At 47.6% G+C, this 14,493-nt stretch overlaps 1 protein-coding gene across 1 annotated transcript in view; it reads left to right on the top strand.

Annotated features, from left to right (window-relative positions):
* Positions 1-14,493, top strand: part of MGRN1 (mahogunin ring finger 1) — a 42,564-nt gene that overhangs the window by 7,288 nt on the left and 20,783 nt on the right. Inside the window, exons 3-4 of the mRNA XM_029957862.1 lie at positions 3,300-3,446; positions 12,946-13,063. Coding sequence (XP_029813722.1) covers positions 3,300-3,446; positions 12,946-13,063 — 265 coding nt within the window. The remainder of the gene's footprint in view (positions 1-3,299; positions 3,447-12,945; positions 13,064-14,493) is intronic.

Genomic DNA, 14,493 nt, shown 5'->3' with positions numbered 1-14,493 from the left:
TGTGGCAGGTCATAGAATCCTAGAATGGTTTGGGTTGGGAAGGACCTTAAAACTCATCCCCTGCCATGGGCAGGGACACCTTTCACTAGCCCAGGTTGCTCCAAGCCCTGTCCAGCCTGGCCTTGGACACTTCCAGGGATGGGGCAGCCACAGCTTCTCTGTGCCAGGGCCTCAGCACCCTCACAGGGAAGAATTTTTTCCTAATATCCCATCTAAACCTATTCTCTGTCAGTGTGAAGCCACTCCCCCTTGTCCTGTCATTACAGGCTCTCGTTAATAGTCTCTCTCCATCTTTTTCTGTGGGCTCCCTTCAGGTCCTGGAAGGCTGTGAATGATTTTCTTACCCTCCAGCACCAGGACATTGGATAGGAAGATACAAACACAGCCTTGCTGTGGCTGTCACCATTTAGGGACAGTCCTTGTCCCCTGTTCCACTGATGCTGTTCCAGGCAGACAGGACTTGGACTCTCTGACTTCCCACGTATCCTCCAGGAACCTTCTCTCCAGGCACTGCAGTTGGTAGTGGCCCCTCAGTGGTTTCCCAGGGCAACAGATCTATTCTAGTCTGGGTTTAACCCCTTTTCTTCCTGGAAGGACAGAAGCACATTGTGAGTGCCTGCAGGGAGGTGCAGAGCTGAGATCAGGAGGGTGATCTGGGATGCTTTTTGTGACTTCCTGAGAAGATGAAACAGGCAGTGGTTGTACTAATGACATGTTGCTTCTGACCCCACCCCAGGTCTCCCACCTTGTTACCAGGGGCTGTTACAGGTACCTTGGTCTGTGCTGTCCATCTGTAGCTCACATGTGTGCTGGGCATCTCTGTTTAAAACCTCCCTGTGCATGAGGTGGGGCTGTGAAGCACTTTCCTCAGTGCTTTCCTGCAGGGGTACTGGTTTTCCCTCCCTGCTTCTTCTGGAAGAAGTGGCAAGTCTGTCATAGCCTGGATCCTTCTCTGACAGCCTCAGATGAAGAGAGAGCAGCAAGAGATAACTCACAGAAACTTGTGCTGCTTTCTTGACACATACAACATGTGAGTGAATTGTTGCCATCCGTGTTCTTGGGTCAGTACAGCACAAAATGCTGATGCTCCCCTGTGTGTTTTCCAGGCAAACCTGCCCTGCTGCCCAGACTGTTTCTTCTTTACAGCCTTCAAGGGCCATGATTTCATTCTTTGAATGCAACCAGCTTGTGTGAAAATACCATTTTACTCTGTACTGTGTATTTCGTCCAGGCTGCTGCAGGTGTTCAAACTCTCAATTTTGGGGATATGTCTTTTTTATACTGGCATGTTGGGTGTATTTAGCTTGATTTGCTGTTCTGACCTAGGTGAACCTCTGGCAAAAGTCTTGTTTGGAGCTCTCCAAGCCCTTCAGACAGGAATGCTGTGTGAGCTATCACTGGGGTTACATTAGTGCAAGTACATGTGTTGGGTATTTGATTATATAGCTCTTAAATTTTATTTTGCACCTTTTATGTTAAATTGCTGAAGCTGAACATTTCATTCTTGTTCTGTGTGGTGTTAAGTAAAATTCATGCTGGAACCCTCTTAATTAGGCAGCAGTTATTATATGTCAGTGAACTCAGTAAATAACGATTCCCTTGACAATTTTTAGATTGAATTATGGAGGTATGCCTGGCACATTTCTGAGTATTTTTGACAGTACAGCCTATTCATCCAGGCTGTTTGATGAGGGGAGAGTCTGACTGATACTGTGAAGTCAGAAATAGTGCCAAGCTTTTCATGAATAGTTCAGCTGCTTGGCTTTGACCCAGGAATCGTGGCAATTAAGGTACACTAATAAACAAGTGGAGCTGGAGCTGGGTGACGAATTGAGTGCTGTTAAACCTCTCAAAGTCAACCTGCTGCCTCCACCCTTCCCACATAGTGCCTGAGCTCACTGTGGTACCTGTGGTCCTGGGGTTACACTGGGATTTGAATGTATGTGTAAGAATGTGGTGCTGCCCTGCCAGTGAATCACATCCATTTGTCTGTTGCTTTGCTTTTTGAGGCAGGGAGATTTTGGTGTTTTCAGCTGGAGAAGAGGAGATGGAGGTCAGACCTCATTGGGATCTGCAGCTCCTCCCGAGGGGCAGCTCCGATCTCTGCTCTGTGTGAGCAGAAACAGGACCCAGGGAATGACTGGAACTGTGTCAGGGCAGGGTCAGGTTGGATCTCAGGAAAAAGTTCTTCCCCCAGAGGGTGGTTGGGCTCCCCAGGGCAGTGGTCACGGCTCCAAGGCTGCCAGAGCTCCAGGAATGTTTGGACAATGCTCTCAGGGACAGGGTGGGATTGTTGGGGTGTCCTGTGCAGGGCCAGGAGTTGGACTTGTGATCCTTGTGGGTCCCTCCCAGCTCAGGTTTTTCTATCATTCTGTGATCTTCTCATGGTGTGTTGTGTTGGCTGTTTGTTCCAGGATCTCTGGTCTCCCTGGCCACTCCTGGCACACTGTAACTCACCACTGGCCTGTGACCATAGCTCACTGCCCTGGATCTTGCTTCAAACCTCCTTCTTCACCAGCTTTGTGACCTGCCTTTTCCTGCAGCAGGGAGGAGTAACCCTGGGCAGTGGTGATCACACCATGGGGTCCAGTTTGCAGTAGCCCACAGCCAAGTCATGGCTCACTTTTGTGTTAATTGAAATAACTTCTAAACTCATTCTTGTATTGGTTATTGTGTGTCTGTTGTGCAGTTGGATGGGTTAATTTTTGTTCAGACAGTAAATACGTGCAAGCTCCAGTCCTTCACAGCATCAGAGCTTTAGCTGATCATTTGTACATTTAAAGGTATTTGAAGTTCCTACATCCAGATGCTTTCCAGGCTGAATATCATCATCTGTGTGATACTGCAGGTATCTTTTGTTGAGCTTCAGGAGTTCTTTGTGTTACAGAAACCTTGTTTTTTTGTGTGTCAGGCACCATTTCATTTGCAGTGTTAAAAGAATTAGGTTTTAGATTTCTCATGCCCATGCAGGACTTCTTTAGCCCAAATACTGAGCCTAATATGAAGACTTAAATTGAAGGAGAATGTTGCTTCTCCTCAGGGTTTGACATTCAAGATTTCCCTTTCTTGTCTCATTCTGTGTCCTGGCACTGTAAGGCTGGGTGAGATCCCTCAACACCATGAAATCTTGGAAGAACCTTCCTCAGGGGAAAGAATGGAGATCTCCTGGGAAGCCTGAGGTGGAAGCCCACGATGCCTTCCCTGCCCCAAACGCCTAGTCTGGAGTACTCTTGTCCTGATTTCCAGAGTGATCTTGGTGATATCTCATAAATGTTTAATCCTCTGGCACTGTCTTTCAGGTATAAAGATGACGTTGACAGTCCTACGGAGGAGAGCGGGAAGCAGAAGGTCCTGTACAGCCTGGAGTTCACCTTTGATGCAGATGCCCGTGTTGCCATCACAATCTACTGCCAGGCCACGGAGGAGTTTGTTGGTGGCATGGCAGTGTAAGTCTTGGGCTTGTGGGCGTGTGGAGGGGCACAGGAGCTCTGGTGAATGAGCTGTCAGACATTAGTCACCTCTGAGGCTGTGCTGCCACAGATGGTGGGGAGGGAAATCTCCTCCTTTTCTGTTTGGTTTTATATATTCTGATAACTTATTACTTTCACTTCCCTCACATAGACAATACCTTGTCTTGTTCCCCTTTTGGTTTGGTTTTAGGGGGTAGGGAAAGTATTCTGTGTGCAGCAAAGGAGAGGAACTCATAACTGTGTGTTCTGTCAGCAGGATGTGCTATGAAATTAAAAAAAAACATCCCTTCCCTCCAAATACCACCTGTTTTTTCGCCAGATCACCTAATTCACTGCATTTCTGCATGTGGGCCACCAAAGTAAAGTTCAGTCTGACATTTACAGAGTGAGTCTGTAGAACTGAAGCCCTCCCAAAGCCCCTTTTGGGATAAATGACCTCCTCAACGCAGGCTGTTGGGAGATGGGAGAGGATTTACTCCCTGAAACCCTCTGTTTCCTGCCAAGTACACCTTGGGTTAGCTGTGAAAAGAATGGTCAAAATGTCATCTGTGGGGTCTTTCTCATATCCTGGTAGTACATCCCTGCAGATTTTAAACCCTTTTAATCTAAATCAGCACATTTAAACCATTCCAGTCGACACCATATCCCATGAAAAACTTCCTCTCTATGTTAAGAGCAGAGGTGGCTGGATGTGCTCTGCCTGGTGTGAGTTGGGTACACGTGAGCTGCTGGTATGGAATGGCAGACTTCCAGTGGCCATGGGACAAGGGGGATTCCATTTGCTCCATGGGCAAAGGAAGGTTCAGGCTGCAGAAGCTCTTGGCTTCCTCTGGTAGAGGCTTTTGGCTGAGCAGCGGCTCTTGGACGTAGTGCTGATGGCTTCTGCAGTGATGCTCTGGAGCTGGGGCTGAACTTATCCTCGACTGAAGGGATCTGCAGAGGTTCCAGCAGGGAGAAGAATGTATGGCAGGCCATAAAATGGCTTATATGTTTCATGCAAAGTATAAATATCCCACTAATGTTCAATGAACAGTGTATTTTTAGAAATGAGACAGGCTCAATTCTCCAATTCACATATGCATTCCTTCAAACTGGAGGATATCCTGATCCAGAATGTTCCCTTCCCTTCTTCTGTTGAAGCCTATGGCTCCCTCTGTTTTGGGGAGGTAATAAATGAGCTCCTTTTAAAGTGCTTGGAAAATATCTCTTGACAAACTCTGAAAACACTTTCTGTTTAGATCCAGCTTTTCCTGAGCAGAGCTGAATGCAGCAGGATGCCTTAGAAATCCTGATAAAGTTTCCATGTTCTGTCTCTTAGGTCCTTAGGTTTCCTGTGAATTTAGTGCTAGTGAAGGTGTTGGAATGGCAGCCTTGGAGATTGAAGTCCTCTTTTCCTAACACAGGTACAATGTGGAGAGGTGGCCAGTGTCCCTTGTGCTGCCCTGCAGTGCTCCTTGGTTTTTGACCTTAGAGGGAAACAATCCATGGGCTACTGGGGAGAACTGAGGGTCTCTATGGCCAGGGTGGATGTATTTACATTGCCAGACTTCAGCCACGACTCAAATCAGCAAGGCTTGGCTTAAATCATTGATTTTAATCTTGTTTTGCATATTCACCTGTTGGTTCACCTTGAAGGAGAATTTGTCACTGGTCATTAACAATGAAACATCCGCATTTACAACTCGGTGTCAGCTTCATGTCAAACCTTGTGCTACATTTTTTGTGCTACAGAATATCCATGTGGTTTAAAATCTATTTTTTCAGGCTTATACTTTTCCATTTTACATCAAAATGGCAAAACCCCGAAGTTATTCTGAAAAGAAACATCTCTTATTCTTTTTTTTAACCAGGCAGTGTTGGGCTGGAATTGCAGCTGAATCACCCAAGACCAGCAGTTTTTGCTTGTTGGTTAAACTGCTCGTGCTGGACTCTTAAGAGACTTTCTTGTCAAGTTGTGCCTTGGATAATAATTGCTTAATGGAAGTATTTTAGTTACAAAATATAACTGTTTCTGAACAGTGTGTTTTCAGTCCTCTGTAACTAGTAGCTCTCCCCTCAGAACTTGGTTGGTTGGTTGGAGGGGGAAAACACAGTTTCTGGTTCACTTAAGAACACGTTTTCCTGAAATTTAGTGCCATGCACTGAGCCAGTGACTGTCACCAGTCTGTTCTTTAAAGCTTGTGCAGCAAACACGAGCTACCCAATGGCTTTTAAATGAAATTTGAACAATTCCTAGGTAGAGTTTCTGAAAGGTAACACATCTGTCAACTTAAAAAGAATTTTTTTTAAGTACGAATGTTTGATCCACCCTGTCCATGGTTCACTGAGAGAGGGATCTCTGTTAGATGGCAGAGGAGAAGCCTGTGTTCATGAACCCTCTGCATGAAACCAGGATCAGCAGTGATTTCCCCACTAACAGTGTGTGGCTGATGGTTCTGTGCTACCCTGCTGGGGTGGCAGCAGCCCCTGGTGCACTAAACCTTCTCAAAAGCCAAAGCACCCACATTCAGCTCTTGCTTCCACTGCTGGCCCTTTGTTTATTAAATCATACTTTCATTTCCCTGTAGTACAGGAGTGATGAACTGTCTGCCTCTGCCCTGGAGTTCTCAGACAATAAATGTTACACAAGTGTGGGGTGCAGAAGCCAGGGAACCTTTTGGAAGGCATGATCCTGATTTCATGCAGATGTGTAGGTAATAAGGGCTGGGGGAAGTGAGATACAAATATAGACTTTATAAGCTGCTTTAATTCAACCCAGGCTATTTTCCCATGTGGAAGTGGCTCCTGAAGCACATCTTGGGGCTAGTGCAGCTGCCCAAGTAGGCATCTCTGCTTCTCTGGATTTGCTGGCTGCTAGTAAAAACCTTTTGAAGCTCTGATTTCAGCTTTGCAAAGCAATTCTGTAAGGGCAGTGCTATAATTACTTTGATTTACTCTTTTCAAATTCTGGTGGAAAAAAAAAATCCGGGCTGCATTCTTAGAGCTCTGAGTGGAGTGAGTGCATTTTCAGTGCACTAACAGGAATGCAGCTTTCCCTGCCTGGGCTGGTAGATCTTCCTTTTCCTCAATTTCTTTTGGTGCTACATTCAAGGAACAGGCATGTGCAAAAGCTGTACTGCGTATAAATTCGAAACTTTTTCTGTTGCACTTGATTGGGATGAAGATGCTCTTTAAAAAGAAGTACTTTTTTTTTTTTTCCACTCTCCTAAATCGATGCTAAATCCTAAAATGGGAGAAACTTTCTGGACCCTTGTGAAAAGCAGGAATTTTCTCCCATCCTGCAGCATGGCTCCTTAGAAGTGCTAAACAAGTTATTCCTGCTTCTCTGCTGGAACAACCACTGATCCTGATAGTATCAGCAATCCTTCCTTAGAAACTCCTGCTAGGAACATGTCATGCAGTTTGGGGGGAGAGGAGGGAGGGGAGGTGGCTCTCCCTGAGCAGAGGCTTTGCTTGCTGTGGAGCTTCTGCTCACCTGAGAGCCACAAAGCTGTGCCTTTGGGATTAGCTGGTGTCGGTGGCCAAAGGGAATCCTTTCTGCAAGCTTCCTCCTGGAGTTATTTGGGCTCTGTTTAAAAGCTGGTGGCTTTATCACTCCATGCTGCCTGTGCTAACCTGTCCCAGAGGAGTGTCCAGCAGACTCTCCCAGGTAACTTTGCTCTGCTCTGCTGTTTCCTAGCTGAGATCTTGGGAACACGGAGCTCCCAACAGCTGCTGCCTCTAGTCCTGAACTGTTGAACTCTGAGTTTCACAGGGAGCTGTGTCATCAATTCTGTGGGACCACAGGTGACCAGAAGAGTCTGATGAAGATGAATTTGTGGTGTTGGTGATCATAGAGGTGTGTTCACCTCTCCAACCCTGTGCCCAGGGGAAGGTCCCCTGCACTTTCGGGTGCTAGTGCAGGTATCTGTAAAAGCCTCTTGGATGAAATGAGAATTTGTTTATATGTGGAGGGGACTGCTGCTCTCACCTTTAAAATATCTTTTGCTTGATTCCTTTGTGGTCAGAATTTAAAGAGTAAAACACGAGTTCTCAGAGGACCAGCTGGTTCATCACCCCAAGGATAACAGGGATCTACTTATGTCCAGAGTCTCTTTAATGGCATGGAATTAGCACTGACCTGCCTCTAAACAGCTCAAGGCCCTTGATACCTTCAGTTTTATTTATTTTTCCAATTGTGTCCATTTTCTTTGGTTTTGGAATTTGGTAAAAACATGGATATGTGTGAACTGTACATTGACTACTCACCAGTGATTGCCCCAAGCATGTGATTTCTTTCCAGAGGAGAGGGGACTCTGCATTGCATTTCCATTGCAGGGCTTGTAGAGAATAATCAAAGGACTCCCAGTTCATAGCCTGCCTTCTGCAGTACCTGGTTCATGTGCTCATACCCTGAGATGTCTTTGGGTTAGGAGACAAGTGTGTTTTTGGAGCAGGCTCAGAGATGTTCGTATTTTCTTTTTGTGAGCGCTCTGTGAACGCATCCCTTCCTTCTCTGGCAAAAGCCTTGATGTGCACACTGTTAGCCTGTTCCTGGGAGGGCCCCTGGGACTCTTCCAGCTGCAGGTATCCTGCTGACTGGCAGGAAGGATTGCGTAGTTCAAACATGACAGCAGCGGTTGTTTCCTCGGGGGAAGAATTCAAACCAACCCTTGTAGCTGGAAGCACTTAAAAGAGCCAGTTCTAAAGGCATGAGCAATCCAGGCAGATCAGCAGCTCATGATAAATATGACGTGTGAGGTTTGAGTCTTGCAGCCCATTCTTCTGAAAAAGATCTTCCTTTTTGGACAGAAAAGGTTCTCTCCCATATCCCAGTAATGTTGCCAAGCTCTATTTTCTCATTATAAAGAGAAAACAGAATGAAAATAGGTCGGTCCAGCTCTGCAATCCCTGCCCTTTTCAGGGCTGTGCTGTTTGTGATGCTGATGGGCAAATGGATATATTAAAAAAAGAAATCCCATTTCCTTGTTTGTGTTGCAGTGCCCACTACACTCATCCCAAACATCCTCCCACGATCACTGCAGTGCACGGACACTGCAATGATTCCCTGTTCTCTCTGCATGTGGAAGTTTGAAGAGCTGGGTCACAAAATGAAATCCAGCTCAGTGCAAGGCTGGTTTGATTCAGGCTTGCGTAGGAGACACAGAGGGACTCAGATATTCCTTTGGTTATTTAATAGCCTCTGTCTGTTCAGGGCCTTTGAAAGGTGCTCTTGCTGCTTTTGGCCGTGGGCTGTGGTGATTAATACGAATTCTTTGTGAAGAGATTTCTTCTGTGTGGAGAAGTCAGAGGCGAGTGCTGGTTTTTTTGTGCTCGGCACAAGCCTTTACAGCTTTGATCCAGGCCCACACCAGTCCCCAAGGGAACACTGTGGTGTGCAAAGTTCACGGGCTGGAGAGCCAAATTCTATAGATTTCACGGAGCAGACAAACCCTCTGCCAGTAATTGGAGTTGTGGCCTTTGTGCCTTTCTGTGTACTGTTGTGTGAGCTTTGAAGCCGGGAGTGTTGTGCTCCCAGCAGCTCAGGGCAGAGCTCTGCAGGGGCTGGAGTTGGGGTATGGGCAGAAGGGTTTCAGCTGCATGGGGAGGTGTTTGGTTTTTCCTGGCTCAGAGCGGAAACTCAGTCCTGGAGGAAGCAGGAGGGGAGCAGAACGCTGCCAGGGACTGCAGTGCAGCATCTTAGCACCTGGTTAACCTCCAAACTCCTTGTGAGAGCCTCTCTGGGGCGGATCTTGTCTGACTCTGACTGAGACCCAGGGCTATGGCCTTCTCCTAGTTTGGTAGTGTTTCTTTTATCAATAAAAATCACTTTGAGTTGAGACTTTTGTTCAACTTCCTTTTCTCCAAGAGCACCCTGTGAGATCCTGGCCCAAAATGAAAGGGAAGTGAGCAGGTGGGAGAGAGAGGAGGGCGAGTGTGCTTGTTCCTCATCAACTCCTGGCCCCTTAGAACACCAGCAGAACATGACTGGCTCATACCTCACCACCTGTAAGAGGACATGGAGCCTGCCAGGCAGTGGAAGTGGCAATGGAAGAATTGGTTCCTGAGTACCCTCTTAGGCTCTCATGTAACCCTGCCTTGTCCTCTCTTCACTGGAAATTGCCATGACTCTTGTTTTGTCCACAGGCTCTTCAAAGCACAGACTCTCTCAAATGTTTCTAGTCAGAAGTGTTACCTTGAGGCAGCATTGCTCCATACATCCTGCTTTCCCTGAGGAGCAGAGCCTGGACAGTGCTCTGTGTAACTCAGGCAGGCTGGCAAGGATCCTCACGTGGTGCTTCTCATTGAGGTCCTGGTGTGCCTGTAGGAGCAGGAACTGCCCTTTGACTGCCCAAGGCAGCCCCAGTGCCAGGCAGAGCTGAGCAGGAGGAGCACAGCAGTGAGGGGTCTGGACCAGTACCCTGCTGAGAACTTCCCCAGGTGCTGATGAAGGATGAGGGAGAGGGGGAAATGCCCCCCAAATTTATGTTGGGTCTCTGGTGAGCATGTAGCAACACAAGTTTAACTCTGTTTAGCCAGAGGTTCCCAAACTCTAACATGGCTTGGGAACTACTGAGGGTCTGCAGGTCTGGACTGGGCACAGGGAAAAGCCACAGGCTGAGTGTCTCCGTGCAGGCAGCGAGTGCTGCTCAGCTGATGCTGGAGGAGAGAGGCTGAGGAGTAATTTTAGTTTGTTCCTGTTCTCTCAAAAATCACTGGGGTGTGGTCACAGGGCCTCTCATCTGCTGGTTCTGTGATACACAGCTGTTTTTGGGGATGGAAGGGTTTGACATGGGGGAGGAAGGAGTCGGTGCAGAGTGTAAACTTTGCTTTGTGTGTGTCACACAGCTCATAGGAGGAATTGTGCTGCATGAGCCCTGAGGACAGAGCTGGGGGCTGCTGCTGCAGTCAGCACGTGTACCTTGTGTTGCTGGTGGTTCTCGTGCTGTCAGGGGTACCTGAACAAACAAACAGGTTTAAAATACTGCGACCGAGGGTTTTTGTTTGGTCCTGACCTAATAGGACAGATCCCACTCACTTCTCCACTGTCCTGACCTTCCAGTGATCCCAAGGGGTTTCTTTTTGGAAGTCCCTCTGGATGGAGGCCTGGCCCAGTGCAGTCTGAGCAGTAGCAGCTCAAACATTCAGCTTTCTCAGTCCTTATGCAGGGAGAGGCATTGTATTGCTCCTCTGCTGTCCTTCATTCTTTAATACATGCTCTCTTTTTCTGTAACACTTCTTCAGGGCTTCTCTGCTACTGTTTGCTGTGAGTCCCCAGCAGATCAGGCATGGAATAGAAGATTATAATAACAGCAGATGCCAACCAAAGGGGCTGGGGATGGGCAGATGCCACTTAGACCCTGCTGTGCAGGACGCTTGCTTTGTAACAGCTTGCCAAGTTGTCCTCCTGTGCAGCACAGGGAGTGTGTGCTTGTGCATGGAACCTGTGCATCACCTTGGAAAGCTGATTGATCTCTGGGATAGTCTGGGCTCACCAGACTTCCAGGGAATTCACCAGCCCACTGGTGCTCAGCAGCCTCAGCTCTGGCTGCTGACTGGAGGTGTCCAGAGTTGTCTCGGGGTGCTCAGATCAAGTCTGACTTGTGTTAGGCAGTCACACAGTCCAAGGCATAAAGCTCACTTGGTTCACTTGGGGAGGCCTCCTTAATAGCTTGGTCATACTCTTGAGCTCAGAAGATCTGTGTGCCTGGTTTCCTTTTCCCAGGGATTGTGAGAGCAGCAAGTCAATGCGAGTATTGTTATTCCCTGTCCTCCTTGGAATAGTGTTATTTGTTTTCCTGTTGTAGAGTGGTTTGGGCTTCTAGTGCTGTAAGTGCAGGTCCTCCAGCCTTCCTGGCACTCAGCAGCAGCTTCTTTACACCCCTTTCCCAGCTCCACTCTCTCCTCTGCACTTTATTTCCAGTAAGCTCCTGACTTTCTGTCACTTCAGATAAGTCACTTTTCCATCCTCTGCTTTCCCAGCTGTGGAGGGAGAATTGTGCCTCTCTGCAGAGCTGAGGAGCTTTGAGAGTGCCACAAAAGGAGCCAGATACAGCCTTGCTCTATTCATTGTGCTTGACAACTCAGTAAATAAAACTTCACTCAATTGCTCGCTCTGTAATTCACATATAAAAGACCTGTCATTCTGATCTCTCCCACACCATGCTTGAAATGCAAAGGATGGAGTGAGACCTTCTAGTAAAGCAGCATAATTTCAGCACAGTACAAAATGGGCTTTGAGGGTGTTGTCATAAATAACATAATGCACCTGCCTTGGCAGGAAGAGCAGAGTGCACATGTTGAACCTACCCTTTGTCACGGCCTTCCAGAATTTAACGTTGATCTTGTGACACTTGATAAGCCTTCTGGACCCTCAAGAGGGTACAGGAATTATTCTGGCTTTCCAGAGAAAGGCAGCAGTTCATGCCAGTGGGGAGCCTGGTTTTTCCTCCTCGAGTTTGAGAGGAATTAATAAATATTCATCATCTCCTGGTATCCAGGTTCTTATACCTTCAGCTTCAAAATGCATCCCAATCACTGTGCTGTGCGTCTCGTCACCGTGCTGAGGGAGCCTGTTGTTGCAGTGTAAGTCTCCTGGGCAAGGGATCTCTCACATTCTCTCTGGTTTGTAAACGTGCTCTGAGCACACAGTTGGTAGTTGGACAAGAAAGGCTTTGGTGGTAAAACCAGCTTCAGATGTTCCCACCCTGCTTTGGGGTTCGCTGCCTCCTCTCCTGTGCCAGAAGTGGCACAGGGAGAGGCTGTGCACATCCAGCTCAGGCATCACCCTCTGGACAGGGGTAGTGGGCAAGGAAACATCTCTCACCAGATGGGTTCTGGATGCAGAAGATGGTGGATGGTAGCTGTGGTCCCATTCCAGATGTTCATCCCAGCCTTGAGGCAGTGGAAGAATCGTGGCTCCTGTCTGTGTGGCTGGTGTGCAGGATGGTTGGTGTCTCTCACGTAGTGTTGGTAGCCCTGCAGCACCTTGGGGAAGCACATGAGGAACAGAGGGGTGGATTGCAATGGCTCTTGCTTACCAGGATGGTGGAGCCAAGCAGCATTTCCCACTGCAGAGCTATCCCACAAGGCACGGGAGAGCTGCTGGGTTGTGTGTTAGGTCACTGCTGGTTCTTCCTGGGTTTCCTGCAGAAAATAGGACTATGCTGGGCTGAAAGCCAGGCCCTGGATTTAGGGAGCTAGGCTTTGCCAAGCTGCTGCACCCCACTGTACTCCTGACACCTAGTGTTTCCAGGCAGGTCAGTATGGACACGATCAGACCTTGCCTGTCTGCGCTGCTTTCCCTCCCCTGTGCTCACCTTCTCGCTTTGACCTTTCCCTTCCCTCTTTGTGTCCCCACTGAATGGCTGCCAGCCCCTCTGCCAGCTCTGCCCTTAGAGCTGCCACTTGTGATTCCTGAAAGGCAGAGTGAGTGAGAGCTTGGCAGAGAGCAGTCATTTGTTACAGCAAGTTTTCTTTTCCCCCCTTTCTTCAGATACAGCACAAAGAATCCCTCTCTGCAGTCGGAGACGGTTCATTACAAGAGAGGGGTAAGCCAGCAATTCTCCCTGCCTTCCTTCAAGATTGATTTCTCAGAGTGGAAGGATGATGAGGTAAGTCTCTTCTCAGTGTCCCCTTCTTTCCACACCCCTGTTGTCCCAGAAGCACTGGTCTCCATTTAGTGCCCTGAAGTTATGGCTGGAAGACACTCTCCCAGCTGCCACAGTGTGTTTTGTGGGTACTTGGGAACTTGGCAGGTAGATCAGGCCAACAGGGAGGAAACTTTTGATATCACTGATCAGCTGGTTTAGGAGAGAGGCAGCAGAAATTGGCACTGGAGCTTTTCCTGAAGGAACCTGCCACTCCTCAGCCTTCCTCTCCCTGCCACCCAAAGAGCTTGTGGGAACAAATATTCGTTTCAATCTCTCTGTTTTGGTGGGGTTTAGGTCTAAGATTTTGGGTTTTTTGGCTGGTCCTCTGGAACAATGTTCTCCAAAATGAGGTGCATATGAGGCAATTCACTGGGGTGCAGGAAGAACTTCAGTAATACATGTATATATCTCATAAATAATAAACACATATATTGGGAATATATGCTCGAAATATTTTACTGGTGGGATGAATGATCAGAGTAGTTTGGAGTACACTGCTCTCGTGCTGTTTAAGGGCCACATCCTGCACTATTAACTGCAGCAGTACAGTGCTGTGAGGGGATATTCTCCTCCTGGGGCATTCACACTGGTGCATCAGTGCTGAATAAAGGAATGGTGTCCTCCTCTTTGTTTAACCCATGACTGCAAACAGATGAGGGCTTGGTTTTAATTAAGGTCTGTGGCTATTCCTACATAGCAAAATTTTGGAGTCCTGGTAATTTTGGTATCTTTGCAAAATTCCAAGCCAGGCAGTAAGTTTCTGCTTCTTGAGCCTCTGATCTTTGGCCCAAGGGCTTCCCCTTGTGCTGGTTTAAAGGTAAACCAGCAGGGGGAATGAACTCAACTCAAAAGAGAGATTATAAGTCAGAATAACAATTTAATAAAATAATACAATAAGTACGATTATACAGACAAACAGTTGGTTTTAACCCACAAAACCCAAATGTATAACCCAGCACCCTGGGCCATGAACTGAGTGGTGTTCTTTGGGCCCCCTGAGTCCAAAGTAAGAGCAGAGGGGAAAACCTGTTGGTGAGAGTGCTGGTGCAGTCTGGGCAAGGATGGTGATTGCAGTCCGGTCGAGAGTGATGGTTGCAGTCTGGTTTAGAGTGGTGGTCTCAGTCTTCCTCTGGATCCCACGAGTGGTTAAAAAAGTCCCAAGACTCCAAGATTGTATATTCTCCAGTTCAGGCAGGAATGCTCCACAAAGGGTGTGAGGACAAGAGCATCCTCCTATCTCACAGGCCTCTTAACACCCAGTTTATAGCCTGAGGAGTCAGGCTCTATAGGCAGAGGGTGTAAATGGTTCACTGATAACAGTTTCTGGGAAATGGCATGGAAGGCTATAGAATACACAGTTTTGGGTTACACCCATACAATGATGAACTGGT

The sequence above is a fragment of the Manacus vitellinus genome, unplaced genomic scaffold (assembly GCF_001715985.3).
Source record: "Manacus vitellinus isolate BGI_N305 unplaced genomic scaffold, ASM171598v3 scaffold_12_pilon, whole genome shotgun sequence".
NCBI classification, from domain to species: Eukaryota; Metazoa; Chordata; class Aves; order Passeriformes; family Pipridae; genus Manacus; species Manacus vitellinus.
The sequence above is the reverse complement of the archived record's forward strand: the minus strand, read 5'-3'. Positions and strand labels throughout refer to the sequence as shown.